At 41.6% G+C, this 21944-nt stretch overlaps 2 protein-coding genes and 1 long non-coding RNA gene across 3 annotated transcripts; 2 read left to right on the top strand and 1 right to left on the bottom strand.

The window, feature by feature from the left end:
• Positions 1 to 1303: 1303 nt before the first annotated feature.
• On the bottom strand, positions 1304 to 2497 carry LOC115207086 (uncharacterized). Its single transcript, XR_003880908.1, has 2 exons — positions 2261 to 2497; positions 1304 to 2149 (listed from the first exon to the last, which is right to left on the bottom strand). It is a non-coding gene; the product is annotated as an uncharacterized LOC115207086 (long non-coding RNA).
• Positions 2498 to 3853: 1356 nt separating this feature from the next.
• On the top strand, positions 3854 to 11504 carry LOC115207200 (uncharacterized). The gene is made up of 4 exons (XM_029774174.1): positions 3854 to 4039; positions 4154 to 4627; positions 7112 to 7257; positions 11384 to 11504. Exons 1-4 carry the CDS (start codon positions 3854 to 3856, stop codon positions 11502 to 11504), a joined length of 927 nt encoding a protein of 308 aa, XP_029630034.1.
• A 193-nt stretch (positions 11505 to 11697) lies between these two features.
• LOC115207087 (transcription factor HES-2-like) lies at positions 11698 to 12907 on the top strand. Its single transcript, XM_029774085.1, has 2 exons — positions 11698 to 11784; positions 11960 to 12907. The coding sequence occupies exons 1-2, from the start codon at positions 11746 to 11748 to the stop codon at positions 12479 to 12481; spliced, it is 561 nt and encodes a 186-aa protein (XP_029629945.1). The 5' UTR covers positions 11698 to 11745; the 3' UTR covers positions 12482 to 12907.
• The last annotated feature ends 9037 nt before the right edge of the window (positions 12908 to 21944 follow it).

Consider the following 21944-nt stretch of genomic DNA (forward strand, 5'->3'; position numbering starts at 1 on the left):
AAATGTAAAAGTTAAAAAAAACTGCTCGAGGGGACTTTTTCATCATTAGTCACACAGGAAACAAATTCATACGCTGCCTTCTCATGAGTGATTATTAATTGAACTATGTTTACTTGAACATAGTTAATTGAACTATGTCAATTTGCTGGTCAGTAATTACTGCTAATGTAATTAATTATTTAATGTAGAATTAATAATGCAATAATTAGTAATGAATTAGTCATTAATGCCAGTTGTTACTATTAATAACTACTGATGGAAATTATGTCACAGTTAGTGCTTATCCTACATGTGGTTTCCTGCAGTGCCCTACTTAAAAGTGATGCACATAATACAAGATAATTAAGAGTCCTATTCTTTACCATTCTCTCCTAGTGCACTTCCCCCGATGGATTAAAGGAATTAACTGGTGTAAAAATATGGTGGACCACCAGTCCCATGCATGTAAATCCATGAGAGCAAGTCAAACCTTTGGGGGAAATGGTAAGACCTTCTTTATGTGAAGTACCATAGTGATGCTTTGGACTTTTTTGCAGTGTATACTTTTTTGTGGAAGTACGTTCAAATAATCAGAAGATGTCCTTCTGAATCTTGTGAGTTCCAATATGCTGGTAAATGAAACCAGTAAAATGCAGTATTCATTTCAGACACAAATCACCAGTGGTGGAAAAAGTACCCAATTGTCATACTTGAGTAAAAGTAAATATACCTTAATAGAAAATGACTCAAGTAAAAGTGAAAGTCACCCAGTAAAATACTACTTGAGTAAAAGCCTAAAAGTATTTGGTTTTAAATATACTTAAGTATCAAACGTAAATGTAATTGCTAAAATATACTTAAGTATCAAAAGTAAAAGTATAAAAAAATTCAAATTCCTTATGTAAAGAAAACCAGACGGCATCGTTTTCGAATAAACATAAATTACAATTATGGACAGCTAGAGACATGCACTCAGACATATTTTACAAACAAAGCATGTCTTTAGTGAGTCTGCCAGATCAGAGGCAGTAGAGATGACCAGGGATGTTCTCTTGATAAATGTGTGAATTAGGCAATTTTCCTGTCCTGCTAAGCATTCAATATTTAACAAGTACTTTTGGGTGTCAGGGAAAATGTATGGAGTAAAAAGTACATACTTTTCTTTAGGAATGTACTGAAGTAAAAATAAAAGTTGTTAAAAATATAAATAGTAAATTACAGATACCCCCCAAAAACTACTTAAGTAGTACTTTCAAGTATTTTTACTTAAGTACTTTACACGATTACAAATCAAAGATAGGAGGAATAGACCAAGAAAAGTATGTTGGATTTTGTCTGCAGTTTTATTAGCTGACAAAATCAGACAACAATATTAACAAGAATATAAATCCTCTTTGGGGCCTTAAGATAAAATAAACATTTACTTTATGTATTTTCATGCACAACAATGCACTGTTCCTTTACAGAAATAAAGGTATGCATGTGAATTTATTTTCTACCGTTATTTGAGGCAGCGTTTCACCTTGAACCGTATCTCAGGGTATTTAATTAAGAATTTCACAGAAAGAATAAAGCAGTAAACCTCTGCTTATATAAATACATACAATGCATTTCAAATGCTTCTGCAACTTTACATTTCATGTAAAACAACAGAATAGGTTCCAGACAAATCTCTAACAGTCTGGTCCAAATAGGACAACCAGCCAATCACCATGGTGGGAATATTTTCCCTACGTAGATATGGCGCTCTGATATATCCAAGCTGAATTTGCACATGAACAGTATATTGTGCTCTGTTCACCATAGGCTCAGTTCATACCCGCTCCACAGGTTTGTATCTCATGCTGCAGTGATCATTTTGTCTCAGCCCAATATGTAACCCCTGACCTATAATCTCCCCATCCATGCATCTCTCTCAGTTCATTGTTCGAAGCAGAGTGGCACAATGTCCTCCTCTGGAGTAGGAAAGAGACGCAGCATGTCCCTGGAACATTTGGAATAACTGGTGGGTGACAGCAAGGCCTTCTTCGGAGTGAAAAAAGACACAGTCTTCTCCAAAATAGGAGATATAGGAGATGTAGGGATCCTGTTCTGGAGATGTTCTATAATAGCTATCTTCAGTTTCTCCATACCACTGCTGCATTTCCTCTCCAACAGAGAGAGTTTACACCTGAAAAACAAGACAAGACAGTCATGAACACCGCTTCTCTCACACACCGTTTCTATTCATTTTAATAACTCATGACCTAAAGTATTTCAGTGTAATTTAACCTGATCTTACCTAATATGCTGATGCTTCACGTTCACGATGTCCTGAAGAGCGATGTCCATGTAAGCTGGCATTTTCAAATATTGGTCTTGAGTTTGCAACTCGTCAATAAAGTAGAGATGATGGTCTTGGTAGGTCTTGCCCGAGAGTTAGTGTTGTTGTAGCTCCTCTGCTGTGCTGTGTTGCTGCGGGTCTTGGGCCAGCTGATGCTCAGAGAGTCGTTGTGAGTGTTCTCTGCATCTCCACTCTCTATTTATGTGCCTATTTCTACGCTGTCTCACACTATGCAGCCAATCAGATGGTGGGACAATATTCAGTGGGAATAATAGCTGATTCCTCACAGGACAGGTGGGATGTTGTTCTTTATGCCATATGCCAAAGAGGTCGGCCACGTTAGTCACTGGGAAAGTGTCTGTGCCCATGTGTAATCAGAAATATCATGTTCCCATGTTGAGTAGTGATACAAATCATCAAATTGCAAATATAACAAATATGTTAGGATCACAAGTCTTTCTGTTCATTGCAACACATAGACACATCAAACAAAACACAACACACGTCTTTATTTATAATATGGCCATTTTACGGGAGAAAAGTTATGATAAAGACAGTGTGCAGCACATAGGTGCTTGGATTACCTGTCTTTAGACTGATAGCCAACCATTAAGGCAAAATCATGACTTTAACCAAGATGCTGTATGCATGGGCATACTTCAGTCCAATATTTTGCCACGTAAAGGTTTTGATTACGTAAATAGGCAAAATTATTCCAATATCCTAATGTGTCAATTATTTCAAATTTGAACATTTATATACGATAAATTGAAATAAATCGATATCAGCAAGGTTGTTTGTTTGTTGTTTAAGAAGAAAAAACTTTTGAAAATGTTGTATTTGTACAAATAGAAATGACTGATCTGTTTGTTATTGGAAGAGTCTCTTTCTGAAGTGAATTATAACTGATCCAGATGGTTTGCCCTGTAAGCCACTCTCTGTCCCTGCATGGGAACAGCCAGTGTGTCTTTGTGAGAGCAGCCACACTTCTATAGTGTCTCAGGGCTAGCAGGCTGCATAGAGAAGTCGGAGAAGCCGTGTGTCCCTGTGGCTCCCAGCTCCAGAGAGAGGAGAGCGTGTGACTGGGGCATGCTCAGCGTTGTGCAGAGAGCCAGCTGTGCTTTGGAGCTCAGAGGAGGGAAGTGTGCTGCCTGGGGCTTCTGGGAAACCTGAGTTCTGAATGGCCTCCAATCTGATCAGTACAATGTCACTGCGTCAAACATCTTTCAGTGAAAGCTACAATATTATGAGTACCAGTATTTTATAATGTGGTGTTTTAATGAATTTTTGTATGTTGTGATGATGAGCGTGTGCTCTGTCAGTGTCATTGATCCAAACATCAGGCAGCAGATCTGGGGGTCACCACTTTCCCAGATTCACACAGCGCTCTGTGAGTCACTCTCCATCACCCCCCACCCCTCCACCCCTCCACCCCTCCACCTGTTCCCCTGAGATGTGACCATGTGACCAGCAATAAGAACACTGAGCATGTGGCAGCTCCACATTCCTCATTGTCCTCCCAAGCTCACCCATTGGCTACAGACTGTGAGAATGTCAAACAAGCCCAAGACACACATATTCATATGCAGATTTGGGACTATATATAGGAGAGATGAAACCAGTAGAAATCAGATTATCTCTACACAAAGACCTCTACAACACAGAGATCCAGCCACGACACCTTCAATCACTTCAGCAATGATCTACTATAAGGAGCACCTGACTCTGACCAACAAGGTAAAGTGAGATTTAAATTCAAGGAAAGGAATTTTATTTGATACATTTTTTTGTATTTCATTAATGTCAAATACCAGAATAAGGTTATTAATGACCCTCCTTCCCTTCTTGTAGCTAAGAAAGCCTGTGGTGGAGAAGTTGCGCAGAGATCAGATCAAGAGCAGCATTGAGCACCTCAGGTCTTTCCTGGGTCCAGAGATCCTCAATCAGCAGCCCGTCTCCAAGCTGGAGAAAGCCGACATCCTGGAGCTGACAGGTTGTTTCCTGAGACAACAGCAACAGTACCAGCTAGTGAGCTCCTCCTCCTGCTCAGGACCTGTCAATCAGGGTTACTCCACATGTGTCAAAGAGATTGTGCACTTCCTGTCCAAGGATGAGGTGAAGAAGCAGTCCCAGAGAAGACTGCTGAGCCACTTCCAGAGCCTGCAGCCATCCTCTGATAAGAACCAGAGGGAGAGTGACCTGTCACAGCTGAGCTCCCTAGCCCAGCACAGCATCATGTGCATCAGCATGATTACTAGCTCTGAGGGTTCAGAGCTTGAGGTAGTCACCTCATACAAGTACTTGGGAGTATGGCTAGACAGTACACTGTCCTTCTCTCAGGACATATCAAAGCTGCAGGTTAAGGTTAAATCTAGACTTGGTTTCCTCTATTGTAATCGCTCCTGTTTCACCCCAGCTGCCAAACTAACCCTGATTCAGATGACCATCCTACCCATGCTAGATTACGGAGACATAATTTATAGATCAGCAGGTAAGGGTGCTCTCGTGCGGCTAGATGTTCTTTACCATTCGGCCATCAGATTTGCCACTAATGCTCCTTATAGGACACATCACAGCACTCTATACGCCTCTGTAAACTAGTCATCTCTGTATACCCATCGCAAGACCCATTGGTTGATGCTTATTTATAAAACCCTCTTAGGCCTCACTCCCCCCTATCTGAGATATCTACTGCAGCCCTCATCCTCCACATACAACATCCATTCTGCCAGTCACATTCTGTTAAAGGTCCCCAAAGCACACACATCACTGGGTCGCTCGTCTTTTCAGTTTGCTGCAGCTAGTGACTAGAACAAGCTGCAACAAACACTCAAACTGGACAGTTTTATCTCAATCTCTTCATTCAAAGGCTCAATCATGGACACTCTTACTGACAGTTGTGGCTGCTTTGCGTGATGTATTGTTGTCCCTACCTTCTTGCCCTTTGTGCTGTTGTCTGTGCCCAATAATGTTTGTACCATGTTTTGTGCTCCTACCATGTTGTGTTGCTACCATGTTGTCACTCTGGGATTAGCAATATTTGATCTGTTTTAAGATCATACCTTAGTTGTGAAATGTCATCCCTATTATAATTATAATGTGTATACTTCATATGAAAGAAAACTGTTCTGTCTTACTGTAAAACCTCTTGTTTATTTTAAACAATATGTTGTCTTTTATCAAGACAGTAATTGTGTATTATGTAGCCTACTACTGTCTTAGAGATAAGTTCTTGTTGTGATGTTTAATCACTTCATTTCTATTGAACTATTTAACTTAAATTAAGGCTTTCAATGATGTGAATCATTGAGTCAATCTGAATAAATACACAAATTATAAAATTAAATCTTCTCATTTGTTACTCTATTCTACTCTTGACAAAGACAGCCTTCCATCACAGTTACATTACTGATTTATGAAATTCCACATGTAGAACCAAAAAAGCCTACTATGACCCATTACTGTAAACAAGGATATTGAATACAACACTGAATACATATTCATTTGTACCTCCCTTGATGCTTCATTCAAAATCTACCACGTAAGATAAAGGTTAAGAGACATTTTTATCCACACAGAATTGCATGATGTTAATTGTTTTAGTTCACATGTGAAATTGACTATAGCTAGATAATTAATCATAAATGCGAATTCCCCAGGAAGCATGACATATATATTTTTTTTTACTGACGCACCTGTTTTATTTAAATGTATTATTTTGGGGGATAATCAGAATGTATTACAATTGCATATCAGTGTGTTTAGCTTGGTTATCAGGGATTCCAGGTGTTGGACCCAAACTGCTGCTGTCATCTTAGCTCTGTGAAAATGTAGGGCATCTATGCCACTCAAACTCAAAAGCTAATGTGATGTATAATAAGACACACTTCTATTGTTCCTCCATTGAAAGCACAGAATGGAGAGAGTGTGGGAAACCCAGAAAAACTCACTCACAGAGCTCCTTTGGGACAATAGACTGGGACTTTCAGAGGTTAGAGGGTGTGTCTGGGTCTCTATGGGGAAATCATTGGCTCTATTGCTAATGATCCCATAAATGTTCAGTATTTGGGTCTTGGGTCTAGGCAGAAGACACCTACAATAAGGTCTAAGTACATAAGTAATGGCATAAAGCCATTTGTATGTGGGACATGGTTGAAATGTGCAATTTTGTTTCTGTACAGTACACAAACACACACTCAACTTGAATTGATTCTCTGTTTCTACTATACATATTTAAATAATGAGCTTTACCCACAGGGGCTCGATGGGAACTGTTTGTTTAAAGCCTCCTTACGTTTATCACCACCCTGATCAACAAGTCCCTGCTGACCATAGAGGTGCCATCGAACTTCAAAACAGCTGCTGTCACCCCTTTACTGAAGAAACCCAACCTCAACCAGGACATCCTATCCAACTACAGGCCCATCTCCAACCTCCCCTTCCAAATCCTCAGAGATTATAGCATCAACTTCCACTGCTAGGCTGACGATACCCAGGTCTACATTAACACCAAACCTGACACCATCTCTGCCTTAGCAAAACTCAGCAACTGCCTAGAGGGCATCAGGGCATGGCTGAAAGAGAACTTCCTCCAGTTGAACAGTAGCAAGTCTGAGGCTATGCTTATTGGGACACCCAAGCAGGTCACCAGTGCTGGAAACATCTGCCCTACAATCAATGGCCAGGCCATCCACCTGTCCTCTGTCATCTCCAACCTAGGAGTCTAGTTTGATCCTTCTCTGTCCTTCGATGCCCACATAAAACAAATATGTAAAACATAATTCCTGGGTTATACCATCACTCTCCCAGCCAGATGCAGAGAAACTCATCCACGCCTTCATCTTCTCTCGGATCGACTACAGCAATGTACCATTTGGGGACCTCCTAGCCAAATTACTACAGAGGTGCCAACTTATCCAGAACAGTGCTGCCAGGGTCCTGACCAGGACCAAGAAGTCAGACCACATCACACCTATCCTGGCCTCCACTGGCTACCGGGCAACTACAGGATCGACTTCAAAATTCTCATGCTTTTATTTAAAGCCCTGAATGGATTGAGCCGCACATACAACAGTGATTTCATCTCAATCAGTGAGCCAACTTGCAGTCTCCGGTCGAGCCACTTCCTACTGCTTCAAGTCACCAAGACACAACTCCGAACTGTAGAGGACAGAGTCTTCTGCTCCCTTGCCCCTCGCCTATGGAATGCTCTCCCTGACCATCTGAGAGCCGCTCTATCACCCAGAACTTTTAAAACCTACTTCTACAGACTGTCTTTTTCATAGTCCTAGTCCCAATCTAAAATATATTTAGCACCTAGCCCACTTTTGCTATTTTACCTGCCTTGATTCTAAATGTATGTTGTTTTAATTGTATATATAGTGAACAATAATATAAACGCAACATGCAACAATTTTAAAGATGTTACTGAGTCACAACATCCTGATCAACATCCTGATCAATTCCTATAAGGAAATCAGTCAATTGAAATAAATCAATTAAGCTCTAATCTATGGATTTCACATGACTGAGAATACAGATATGCATCTATTGGTCACAGATACCTTTTAAAAAAAAGTAGGGTGTGGATCAGAAAACCAGTCCCTATCTGGTGTGCAGCGTGACACATCTCCATCACATATATACTGCTCAAAAAAATAAAGGGAACACTTAAACAACACATCCTAGATCTGAATGAAAGAAATCATCTTATTAAATACTTTTTTCTTTACATAGTTGAATGTGCTGACAACAAAATCACACAAAAATAATCAATGGAAATCCAATTTATCAACCCATGGAGGTCTGGATTTGGAGTCACACTCAATATTAAAGTGGAAAACCACACTACAGGCTGATCCAACTTTGATGTAATGTCCTTAAAACAAGTCAAAATGAGGCTCAGTAGTGTGTGTGGCCTCCACATGCCTGTATGACCTCCCTACAACGCCTGGGCATGCTCCTGATGAGGTAGCGGATGGTCTCCTGAGGGATCTCCTCCCAGACCTGGACTAAAGCATCCGCCAACTCCTGGACAGTTTGTGGTGCAACGTGGCGTTGGTGGATGGAGCGAGACATGATGTCCCAGATGTGCTCAATTGGATTCAGGTCTGGGGAACGGGCGGGCCAGTCCATAGCATCAATGCCTTCCTCTTGCAGGAACTGCTGACACACTCCAGCCACATGAGGTCTAGCATTGTCTTGCATTAGGAGGAACCCAGGGCCAATCGCACCAGCATATGGTCTCACAAGGGGTCTGAGGATCTCATCTCGGTACCTAATGGCAGTCAGGCTACCTCTGGCGAGCACATGGATGGCTGTGTGGCCCCCCAAAGAAATGCCACCCCACACCATGACTGACCCACCGCCAAACCGGTCATGCTGGAGGATGTTGCAGGCAGCAGAACATTCTCCACGGTGTCTCCAGACTCTGTCACGTCTGTCACGTGCTCAGTGTGAACCTGCTTTCATCTGTGAAGAGCACAGGGCACCAGTGGCGAATTTGCCAATCTTGGTGTTCTCTGGCAAATGCCAAACGTCCTGCACGGTGTTGGGCTGTAAGCACAACCCCCACCTGTGGACGTCGGGCCCTCATACCACCCTCATGGAGTCTGTTTCTGACCGTTTGAGCAGACACATGCACATTTGTGGCCTGCTGGAGGTCATTTTGCAGGGCTCTGGCAGTGCTTCTCCTGCTCCTCCTTGCACAAAGGTGGAGGTAGCGGTCCTGCTGCTGGGTTGTTGCCCTCCTACAGCCTCCTCCACGTCTCCTGATGTACTGGCCTGTCTCCTGGTAGCACCTCCATGCTCTGGACACTACGCTGACAGACACAGCAAACCTTCTTGCCACAGCTCGCATTGATGTGCCATCCTGGATGAGCTGCACTACCTGAGCCACTTGTGTGGGTTGTAGAATCTGTCTCATGCTACCACTAGAGTGAAAGCACCGCCAGCATTCAAAAGTGACCAAAACATCAGCCAGGAAGCATAGGAACTGAGAAGTGGTCTGTGGTCCCCAGCTGCAGAACCACTCCTTTATTGGGGGTGTCTTGCTAATTGCCTATAATTTCCACCTGTTTTCTATTCCATTTGCACAACAGCATGTGAAATTTATTGTCAATCAGTGTTGCTTCCTAAGTGGACAGTTTGATTTCACAGAAGTGTGATTGACTTGGAGTTACATTGTGTTGTTTAAGTGTTCCCTTTATTTTTTGAGCAGTGTAGTTGATCAGGATGTTGATTGTGGCCTGTGGAATGTTGTCCCACTCCTCTTCGATGGCTGTGCGAAGTTACTAAATATTGTCTGGAACTGGAACATGATGTCATACACATCGTACACATAGACGCATCCCAAACATGCTCAATAGGTCTGGTGAGTATGCAGGCCATGAAAAGAACTGGTACATTTTCAGCTTCTAGGAATTGTGTACAGACCCTTGTAACATGGGATAGTGCATTATAATGCTGAAACATGAGGTGATGGTGGAGGATGAATGGCATGACAATAGGTCTCAGGATCTCATTACGGTATCTCTGTGCATTCAAATTGACATTGACAAAATGCAATTGTGTTCGTTGTCCGTTTGGACACACCTACTCATTCCAAGGTTTTTATTTATTTTTTACTATTGTCTACATTGTAGAATAATATTGAAGACATCAAAACTATGAAATAACACATATGGAATCATAAAGTAACTAAAAAAGTGTTAAACAAATCTAAATATATTTTATATTTGAGATTCTTCAAAGCAGGCACCATTTGCCTTTGTTTAACACTTTTTTGGTTATTACATGATTCCGTATGTGTTATTTCATAGTTTTAATGTCTTCACTATTATTATACAATGTAGAAAATAGTACAAATAAAGAAAAACCCCTGAATGAGTAGGTGTTCTAAAACTTTCGACCGGTAGTGTAGGTTGACTAGTTAAAGTGTATATTTACCTGGAGTTTTTCCTTATTGTAGGCTACAACTTTAACCAGTTTTAGTTTTGAAATCTTTGGTTGTTTACTACACTACTCATTCTGTTTAGCACATGTCCTGACATGTGAATCCTTAAAGAACTAAGCTGAATGGCGGTAGACAAAGAAGAGCTCTCCAGTAGGTGTACCAAAACATTCAAGGAACATTTTCTCAAAAGTGGGGTTACAAGTTTATCAACTTCCAAACCAGAGTTACTTTCCCATTGTTCCTCAACTGCAGTGTATGATATACCATTTTCTAGCTCTGAGTCTCTACTTTTATCCAATGTAAAAAACTAAATTTCAAATGTTCCTACATAGGACCGAATCCAGGTGGTTAATCACATTTATGAATGTGTTATTCAATGCTAAGTGCTATAGGGGTAAAAGGCAAATGCAATATTTTATCAAATATTTTGTAAATCTTTTTTTAGGGTACCTAAAGACGTCCTAGAATTCAAATGAAATCGCTAAATGATCCATGGTATGACCATCTTAAAACAATTCCATATGTTAGCATAGTCCCCCCCATGCTGCTGTTTCCCTCCAGAATCTAGATGATCTGTGACGTCAGGCTGTGTCTATAGTACAACACAGAGCCAATAGCCGTCACTAATGGTCCACTGAGCAGCTTTTGTAGTGCATTGATCACAGCACACAGGAGTCAGTGTGGGAAACTCAGATCAGCTCTCTACTCACACTGACCAGTAGATCCAAGACAGAGGACACATCTGCTGCATCTGGACTCCCAAAACAGGGAGTGTATTCCCTCCCAAAAACGTTATATCCTACGTTGCCCTAATATTGTCTAATTGTTTTATTTTTCGGGTTTAAAAGAGGTGAAATACTGAAATCACAAGGAATTACCAAATGGATATTGTTTAGAAATAAAGTAAAATAATGCAAATCATTAATCAAATCAGATTAACAGCTCATAGTTCAAAATCATTTGAAGCGCCTAAACTTGACCAAAACTGCACTGTATCAAGGAAATAGTAGGCTGTTCTTCAAAATTGAACAATCAAAAGGATTTGGGTAGCACCAAGAGTTTTAATGTACAGGATTTGTGTCAGTCGCACAAGTGTAAATTGTGATGATGAGCGTGTGCTCTGTCAGTGTCATTGATCCCAACATCAGGCAGCAGATCTGGGAGCCACCACTTTCCCAGATTCACACAGCGCTCTGTGATTCACTCTCCATCACCCCCTACCCCTCCACCTGTTCCCCTGAGATGTGACCATTGTCCCCCAGTAATAAGAACACTGAGCATGTGGCAGCTCCACATTCCTCGTTGTCCTCCCAAGCTCACCCATTGGCTACAGACTGTGAGAATCTCCAACAAGCCCAAGACCCACATATTCATATGCAGATTTGGGACTATATATAGGAGAGATGAAACCAGTAGAAATCAGATTATCTCTACACAAAGACCTCTACAGCACAGAGATCCAGCCACGACACCTTCAATCACTTTAGCAATGATCTACTCTAAGAACCACCTGACTCTGACCAACAAGGTAAAATGAGATTCATGAATGAAATGTGTGCATTCACTACTGTAAGTCGCTCTGGATAAGAGCGTCTGCTAAATAAATTAAATGTGAAAAATGTTATTTGATTTAAAAAAATTGTGTTTCATTAATGTCATATACCAGAATAAGGTTATGAATGACCCTCCTTCTCTTCTTGTAGCTAAGAAAGCCTGTGCTGGAGAAGCATAGATCGTATCAACAGCAGCCTTTCCTGGGTCCAGAGATCCTCAATCAGCAGCCCGTGTCCAAGCTGGAGAAAGCAACCATCCTGGAGCTGACAGTTTGCTTCCTGAGACAACAACAACAGTACCAGCCAGTGAGCTCCTCCTCCTGCTCAGGACCTGTCAATCAGGGTTGCTCCAGATGTGTCCAAGAGATTGTGCACTTCCTGTCCAAGGATGAGGTGAAGAAACAGTCCCAGAGAAGACTGCTGAGCAACTTCCAGAGCCTGCAGCCATCCTCTGATAAGAACAGAAAGGAGTGTCCTGCCTCAGCTCAGCTCCCCAACCCAGCACAGCATGAGCAAAGACTAGAGTCCAGTCAACAGCGCCCTCTGGAGGCCCTGGTAGAGTCCTACAGACTGAAGCTCCACTCACAGACAATCACATTGGACCATGTTGGTCTAAAATGTATGTCATTGACAGTAGTGAGAATAGGAAGATATGTTCCTCATAGGTTTTAAACGTCTTGTTGTGACTAAGAACATTTTTTAATGAAAATTTAATTGAATAATCCATATTTGTCGTTTTATTTGAAATAATAACCTTTATGTTTTATGAAACGTGTCATGTTGATCATGATAAACAATAACTTGAATGGTCCTCCATGAGGATTTTTAACCAAAAATAGGTTTTATATCATCAAACTGTTTGTGATTGTCTGTACGACTCATCTGTTTTAAGCTCAAACCATATAGGAAAACGTTTTGTTTACACTACATTTTTGTCATGTTAAGGTAATATTGAAAAGTTATTGAGTATGTATCAGTCTGAGTATTTATTCATCATGAGTATTTACCCCAAAATGATAGAATTTGCTTTATGTGAATGTTATTCTGATCATTTCAGTGAAGATATTACAGAGAAATGTGTGTTTTCTCAATGTAAAACCTCTTGTTTATTTTAAACAATTACAGCGAGGGAAAAAAGTATTTGATCCCCTGCTGATTTTGTAGGTTTGCCCACTGACAAAGAAATGATCAATCTATCATTTTAATGGTAGGTTAATTTGAACAGTGAGACAGAATAACAACAACAAAAATCCAGAAAAACGCATGTCAAAAATGTTATAAATTGATTTGCATTTTAATGAGGGAAATAAGTATTTGACCCCCTCTCAATCAGAAAGATTTCTGGCTCCCAGGTGTCTTTTATACAGGTAACGAGCTGAGATTAGGAGCACACTCTTAAAGGGAGTGCTCCTAATCTCAGCTTGTTACCTGTATAAAATACACCTGTCCACAGAAGCAATCAATCAATCAGATTCCAAACGCTCCACCATGGCCAAGACCAAAGAGCTCTCCAATGATGTCAGGGACAAGATTGTAGACCTACACAAGGCTGGAATGGGCTATAAGACCATCACCAAGCAGCTTGGTGAGAAGGTGACAACAGTTGGTGCGATTATTCGCAAATGGAAGAAAGACAAAAGAACTGTCAATCTCCCTCGGCCTGGGGCTCCATGCAAGATCTCACCTCGTGGAGTTGCAATGATCATGAGAACGGTGAGGAATCAGCCCAGAACTACACGGGAGGATCTTGTCAATGATCTCAAGGCAGCTGGGACCATAGTCACCAAGAAAACAATTGGTAACACACTACGCCGTGAAGGACTGAAATCCTGCAGCGCCCGCAAGGTCCCCCTGCTCAAGAAAGCACATATACATGCCGTCTGAAGTTTGCCAATGAACATCTGAATGATTCAGAGGACAACTGGGTGAAAGTGTTGTGGTCAGATGAGACCAAAATGGAGCTCTTTGGCATCAACTCAACTTGCCATATTTGGAGGAGGAGGAATGCTGCCTATGATCCCAAGAACCCCATCCCCACCGTCAAACATGGAAGTGGAAACATTATGCTTTGGGGGTGTTTTTCTGCTAAGGGGACAGGACAACTTCACCGCGTCAAAGGGATGATGGACGGGGCCATGTACCGTCAAATCTTGGGTGAGAACCTCCTTCCCTCAGCCAGGGCATTGAAAATGGGTTGTGGATGGGTATTCCAGCATGACAATGACCCAAAACACACGGCCAAGGCAACAAAGGAGTGGCTCAAGAAGAAGCACATTAAGGTCCTGGAGTGGCCTAGCCAGTCTCCAGACCTTAATCCCATAGAAAATCTGTGAAGGGAGCTGAAGGTTCGAGTTGCCAAACGTCAGCCTCAAAACCTTAATGACTTGGAGAAGATCTGCAAAGAGGAGTGGGACAAAATCCCTCCTGAGATGTGTGCAAACCTGGTGGCCAACTACAAGAAACGTCTGACCTCTGATTGCCAACAAGGGTTTTGCCACCAAGTACTAAGTCATGTTTTGCAGAGGGGTCAAATACTTTTTCCCCCCATTAAAATGCAAATCAATTTATAACATTTTTGACATGCGTTTTTCTGGATTCTTTTGTTGTTATTCTGTCTCTCACTCTTCAAATAAACCTACCATTAAAATTATAGACTGATAATTTCTTTGTCAGTGGGCAAACGTACAAAATCAGCAGGGGATCAAATACTTTTTTCCCTCACTGTATAGACAATTCTGTGCTTCCAACTTCGTGGCAACAGTTTGGGGAAGACCCTTTCCTGTTTCACAATGACAATGCTGTTGTGCACAAAGCAAGATCCATACAGAAATGGTTTGTCGAGATCGGTGTGGAAGTACTTTACTGGCCTGCACAGCACCCTGACCTCAACCCCATCGAACAACTTTGGGATGAATTGGAATGCAGACCGCAAGCCAGGCCTAATTGCCCAACATTAGTGCCCGACCTCACTAATGCTCATGGCTGAATGGAGGCTGTTGCAGCAAAGGGGGAATTAATGTTCATGATTTTGGAATGATGCTTCAACAAGTAGGTGTCCATAAACTTTTGGTCAAGTAGTGTATGCGCAAATGTTGCACAACTGCCGATAAAAATACTAAAATAATATAATCATGCCACAAAGACAATATGCATTGGTTGTTAGCCTGAGGCGCAAATCTGATCCAAAACGTTCAGATACTTTCCCCAGTCTTGTGGTCATTGTCAGTATTACCACGGTCTCCACAGAGAGCCTTGGGATCGTGGTGATGATGATCTTGATGTTGACCTCTTGGCAGGGCTATGCTTGGACGGTGGTGTTCTCTGGAGCACCTAGAACCGTTTGATCTCCCCTCATTCTGCCGCCTGCAGGGACACGTGAAGGGACAGCTGCCGGAGGGTCTCCTACAGACACTGGGAGAATCCCTGAGAGTAGCTGGGTAAAACACCTGCAGTGGTTGTCTCCTATAGGAAACTCACTGCCATCTATAAAATATCGGCTTTCTCCAGTTTGGATGCGGGCTGCTGATGTTGCTGGCCACACATCTGTCCTCTGTGGAAAAGTGTCCTCAGCTGCTCTTGATTAGAATCTCCGAAAATGTTCCGCAATTACTTTCCATATCTAAAGGAAGGAAACAGAACATGATTAGGCTATTACTCGTGATAAACTTCAATAAGCACAAAAATTGAGTATTAGCCTATACTTACTTAATTGTTGGATGAACAGAACGAGTTCAACAGAAGTATTACTTTCAGCAAAAGCATCCATGGCAGTTACCTGGGACCTGTAGAGTGGATGTTCTTTAACGAGCTCTCACAAAGCGTATCCGCATAGCTCTTCAACAACCCAACCTAGATAAGTCTGTGTTGAGTCTGAGGACTCGGTATTTATAAATTGCGCTGCCTACTTGCTGCACCAAGGTGGCACAGGAATACAACTGTCATCTGCATAGAGATGAATGTTACAAGTAATAACAGTGTTTCCTATGTCATTAATATACAAGGTGAACAATAAATGGACCAAAAAATCTAACTCTGAGGAGCACCTTCTTGAATCTCAAGAAATTCAGATTCAACCCCATCTGTCAAGATGGCCTGAGCTCTGTTGCAAAGATATCTGAAACCATAAACAGGCTGTATATCCCAGGCCGATCCTTGATAACTTCTTCAGCAAAACAGAATGATCAGCGTCAAACGCCTTTGACAGGTCAATAAACAACACAGCAAAGCTCTTTTTAGAAACCAAGGCTTGGTCAAGATCATTAACTAACGTGGTTGCTGTGGTAGTACTATGCCCAGGCCTAAACCCTGATTGATAATTGTATTTTTAATATAAACCAGATAAAGAGGAACAAAGTTGTAAATTAACCAATGACTCAAGAATCTTAGCTAAACAATGTAGTCTTGAAATGAGGCGATTATCAGGTAGGAAGGTAAGACCCAGATGCAGACCACGTTGAAATAACGATAGTTTTAATGATCCAATAGGGGCAGGCAATAGACAGGCAGGGCGTGGCGTCAGTAAACCAGAGGTGAGCCAACAGTACCGGATGGCAGGCAGGCTCAGGGTAAGCGGTCAACAAAAAAAAAGAATAAAAAAGAAAAAGAAAAAAAAGAGCCCAAAAATCCAGCGGGGGAAAAAGGTGCAGGTCAGTAGGCAGGCAGAGTGGTCAGGCAGGCAGGCTCAGTGAGGACAGGCTCAGAGTCAGAACCAGGAGGACAATGAAAAGAGCAACTGGGATGAAAAAAAATATATAAAAAAAAATAAAAACACTTTAACGCCACGCCACGCCACGCCACGCCACGCCACGCCACGCCACGCCACGCCACGCCACGCCACGCCACGCCACGCCAAAACAAATCACTTGTTGACTTGACAAACAAGACCAACTGGCAACAGACAGACAGAAAACACAGGTATAAATACACAGGGGATAATGGGGAAGATGGGAAACACCTGGAGGCGGGTGGAGACAATCACAAAGACAGCTGAAACAGATCAGTGTGTGACAGCGATAGTTGTCAAAATCATTTGTATCCCCACCTTTATGGAGTAGTAGCACATATGCATATTTCCATGCTTTTGGAATACGTCCTGATAACAATGTTAAATTAAAAATGTGGCCTACTGAGGCAGCAATAAAGGGAGCTGCACACTTAAGCAAACCAGGCTCAGAATGATCACCCCCTGTGGATTTTGTTGTTGTCTCATGTTAGCAAAGCATCCAGGACTTCTTAATCTCAGAATTTCCGAAAAGAAAACTCCTGCCCAGCATTTTCAGTACCATTCAAAAGATTTTCACCACCAACATCAAAACTATTATTTTCAAGAGCTGGCTTTGAAATACATTCAAATATATAGCCCACAGAGATAAAATGGTGATTAAATGCATTCATGATATCAATTTGGTCAGTAATAGGGCCAGAATCTAAATTAATTTATTGGGGAAAGAAGAGGAGGCACAATCCTTCAGTGATGTAACAGCTTTCCAAATGTAGCTGGGTTCCCTGTATATTCAGATAGTGTATTAACATAATCTGATTTTGCTTTTTTAAATAGTTTTACACACATATTTCTCAATTGCCTGAAAGACTGCCAGTCTGGGCCTGAGTCTGTGAATCTAGCTTTGGCGCAGGCAGCATCTCTGTTGTTTATGACTTCAGATAGCTCTGGACTGAACCAAGGGCAAGACCTATTTTTATTTCTCAGTTTTTTAAAGGGAGCATGTTTATCCACAGTACAATACAACTGAAAACATTTGAGAAGTGGTTCAGAGCCAGCCATGGGTTAGGTATAGATGCAATAAAATCAAAGTTACCAAAATAAAGGGCCCCAAAAAAATGCCTGTTCATTGACATTAAAAAAAATTCCTCTTGTTGATAAAATGAGGTTTAGATCTAGGCATCCGTATATCCCTGACACATACAATGGGACAGTGGTCACTAATATCCAAAGCAAATACCCCACTCCCAGCATATTTCTCTGGAGTATTTGTAAATAAGAGGTCAATCAAAGTGAATTTTGTAGGGTCCTTTAAGTTTGGACGAGTAGGCTTTGTAATCAGTTGGGTCAAATTTAGATTAGTACAAAAATCCTTTAAACAGTCAGCATCCTGTGTTCCCCATGCAATATTAAAATCTCCAGTGATCAACACCTCTGGGGCAGTAAAAATGGCAATTAAATCAGTGCATTTGTTTAGTACACACTTCTTGGCGGAGTGTGGAAGATAGATTCCTATAACTGTTACTTTTGAGATTGAACCCACCTGAAGACTTAAAGGCAACAATTCAAATTGTTTAGGACTGGAGGTAGCCTTTAACAGAGACACAGAAAGAAGATTATTTGTGTTGGAACACCACCGCCTTTGCCTTTTCTGTCAGCCCTAAACACATTGTAACCATTCAGTCCAGAGTTTTATCAGTTAACCAGGTTTCAGATAAAATAAAAATAGCAGGGTCTGCCTGAGAGAACCAGATCTTGACATGATCCATTTTAGGTAATAAACTGAATGTTAAGATGTAAAAATGTCAAACCTTTTCTGAATTTACAATCACACGGAGTTTGAGTACAAGTCAGATTACTTTAAGATTTCAGAACAACAGGAGACTCAAAGATTGGTTTATACCTATTACGAAAAGAAAACAAAGTAGGAATAGCAATTACATTTCTCTGGTTAGCACCATTAGGCATGTCACCACTTTCAGACAGTGGCGGATTTAGGCATAGGCGACATGGGCAGCCGCCCAGGGCAACATCTTGCGGCATGGGGCGCCCGCACAATTATTATTATTTAAAAAATATATATATATAGATATATAAAACTCAGCAAAAAAAATACATCCTCTCACTGTCAACTGCGTTTATTTTCAGCAAACTTAGCATGTGAAAATATTTGTATGAACATAAGATTCAACAACTGAGACAGAAACTGGAAAAGTTCCACTGACATGTGACAAACATAAATGGAATAATGTGTCCCTGAACAAAGGGGGGGGGTCAAAATCAAAAGTAACAGTCAGTATCTGGTGTGGCCACCAGCTGCATTAAGTACTGCTGTGCATCTCCTCCTCATGGACTGCACCAGATTTGCCAGTTCTTGTTGTAAGATGGTACCCCACTCTTCCACCAAGACACCTGCAAGTTCCCGGACATTTCTGGGGGGAATGGCCCTAGCCCTCACCCTCTGATCCAACAGGTCCCAGACGTGCTCAATGGGATTGCGATCCGGGCTCTTCACTGGCCATGGCAGAACACTGACATTCCTGTCTTGCAGGAAATCACGCACAGAACGAGCAGTATGGCTGGTAGCATTGTCATGCTGGAGGGTCATGTCAGGATGAGCCTGCAGGAAGGGTACCACATGAGGGAGGAGGATGTCTTCCCTGTAATGCACTGCGTTGAGATTGCCTGCAATGACAACAAGCTCAGATGCTGTGACACACCGCCCCAGACCATGACGGACCCTCTACCTACAAATCGATCCCGCTCCAGAGTACAGGCCTCGGTGTAATGCTCATTCCTTCGATGATAAACGCGAATCTGACCATCACCCCTGGTGAGACAAAACCACGACTCCTCAGTGAAGAGCACTTTTTGCCAGTCCTGTCTGGTCCAGCGACGGTGGGTTTGTGCCCATAGGTGACATTGTTGTCGGTGATGTCAGCCCTACAAGCCCTCAATCCAGCCTCTCTCAGCCTATTGCGGACAGTCATAGCACTGATGGAGGGATTGTGCGTTCCTGTTGTAACTCGGGCAGTTGTTGTTGCCATCCTGTACCTGTCCCGCAGGTGTGATTTTCGGATGTACCGATCATGTGAAAGTGTTGTTACACATGGTCTGCCACTGCGAGGATATCAGCTGTCCATCCTGTCTCCCTGTAGTGCTGTCTTAGGCGTCTCACAGTATTGACATTGCAATTTATTGCCTTGACCACATTTGCAGTCCTCATGCCTCCTTGCAGCATGCCTAAGGCACATTCACGCAGATGAGCAGGGACCCTGGGCATCTTTCTTATGGTGTTTTCAGAGTCAGTAGAAAGGCCTCTTTAGTGTCCTAAGTTTTCATAACTGTGACCTTAATTGCCTACCGTCTGTAAGCTGTTAGTGTTCAACAGGTGCATGTTCTTTAATTGTTTATGGTTCATTGAACAAGCATGGGAAGCAGTGTTTAAACCCTTTACAATGAAGATCTGTGAAGTTATTTGGATTTTTACAAATTATCTTTGAAAGACAGGGTCCTGAAAAAGGGACGTTTCTTTTTTGATGATTTTATATATATTCCGAATGGTGACATTTGCGCGATCGGTTTTCTACCACTCATTTGCATGTCACGTCAATGATATTATGTCACTGTGTGGGACTGTGGGTCAATTAACCTTGTCGGAGTGGGCGCCCTGATTCCAGTTTGTGAGCTAGGCAGGCTACTGCCTGGGAAGGTCTCCCACTCAGAAGTAGGAGATGGGGAGGGGGCGGGTATAGGTTGACCTCAAGTCTCCCCACTGGAAGCCAGAGGTAGGGGGAGCGAGGGAATCTATCAAATAGCACACCTCTAATTGTACAGTACTAATGCAATGCAATTAGTTGTGCAATTCAGTTAATGTGTTTCTTGTTTGAAGTGCAATAGTGTAATAATCAGGTCCTCTGTGTGTTATTCTATTTGTGTATTTGTGTGATATAGGATTTGTGCAATTTAGTTTTATTTGTGTGTTTTTTGTTAGCAATAGGGTAATAGTGTAATAATTTGTATTTATATACTACAATTTGTTTCTATTTGTCTTTGTTACTTCTTTTTGATATTTATGAGTCTTATTTTTGTATAGTTTTTATATTTATATCATTTTAAATGTTCTGATTATTTCTTTGTGTTGTTCCAAATGTGTGAATAAAAATTACAGTTAGTGCAGAATGGGTATTTGGGGGGGGGTTGTCGGGGGGAGGGCTGAAGGAGGGGTTCACCCTGTAAGCCATAGAAGCTAGAACCGCTACTGCTTTCAGATACAACATGTGGAACTCTCACAGTGACCAAAGAGGAGATTGTAAAAACTGACTTACATGTAATGCTAATATTGTCCTTACGTCAATTTAGTTGACCAAGAACCTTTCCAATGTTTGATGACAACAGCCGGGAGCCATTTTCACCCAGGTGAATTCCGTCTTCCACAAAGTAGCCAGGCCTATTCCAGAAGGACATGCCCAAGTCCTCGGTCAGACGCATCAACCACTGGTGAAGAGACCAAAGACGGCTAAAACACTCAGGATAACTGGGATGAAGCATTATAGAGATGATGAAACATAATACATGACAGGTATCGGGATTTCTTTATCCAACAATATTTTCCAATTTGTTTATGCGTTAAAATAAAAAATAAAATAAAAATAATATATATATAATTTAATTTAAAAAATCATAATCATCTCTGTAGTGTGATTATTCTGTGCATATCTGCCATGTGACGTGTGCTGTGTCTTATCTTTTTATTTTTTTATTTTATTTCACCTTTATTTTTCCAGGTAGGCCAGTTGAGAACAAGTTCTCATTTACAACTGCGACCTGGCCAAGATAAAGCAAAGCAGTGCAACAAAAAAACAACAACACAGAGTTACACATGGAATAAACAAACGTACAGTCAATAATACAGTAGAAAAATCTATATACAGTGTGTGCAAATGGAGTAAGGAGGTAAGGCAATAAATAGGCCATAGTAGCGAAGTAATTACAATTTAGCAAATGAACACTGGAGTGATAGATGTGCAGATGATGATGTGCAAGTATAAATACTGGTGTGCAAAAGAGCAAAAAAAGTAAATAAAAACAGTATGGGGATGAGGTAGGTAGATTGGATGGGCTATTTACAGATGGGCTATGTACAGCTGCAGCGATCGGTAAGCTGCTCACATAGCTGACGCTTAAAGTTAGTGAGGGAGATATAAGTCTCCAACTTCAGCGATTTTTGCAATTCGTTCCAGTCATTGGCAGCAGAGACCTGGAAGGAAAGAAAGGGTCCCTTATCAAGGGTCCCTTAGGGTCTCTTATCAAGTCTACCATTTTGACCCAGTCCCCATCTGCAGAAGCCTGATAGAGAATGTTCCCAGGTAATACAAGTGTAACAACCTGCTTGTGTTCAGTCTGTGCCTCTGA

This window comes from Salmo trutta, chromosome 14, assembly GCF_901001165.1.
Source record: "Salmo trutta chromosome 14, fSalTru1.1, whole genome shotgun sequence".
In the NCBI taxonomy this organism is placed as follows: Eukaryota; Metazoa; Chordata; class Actinopteri; order Salmoniformes; family Salmonidae; genus Salmo; species Salmo trutta.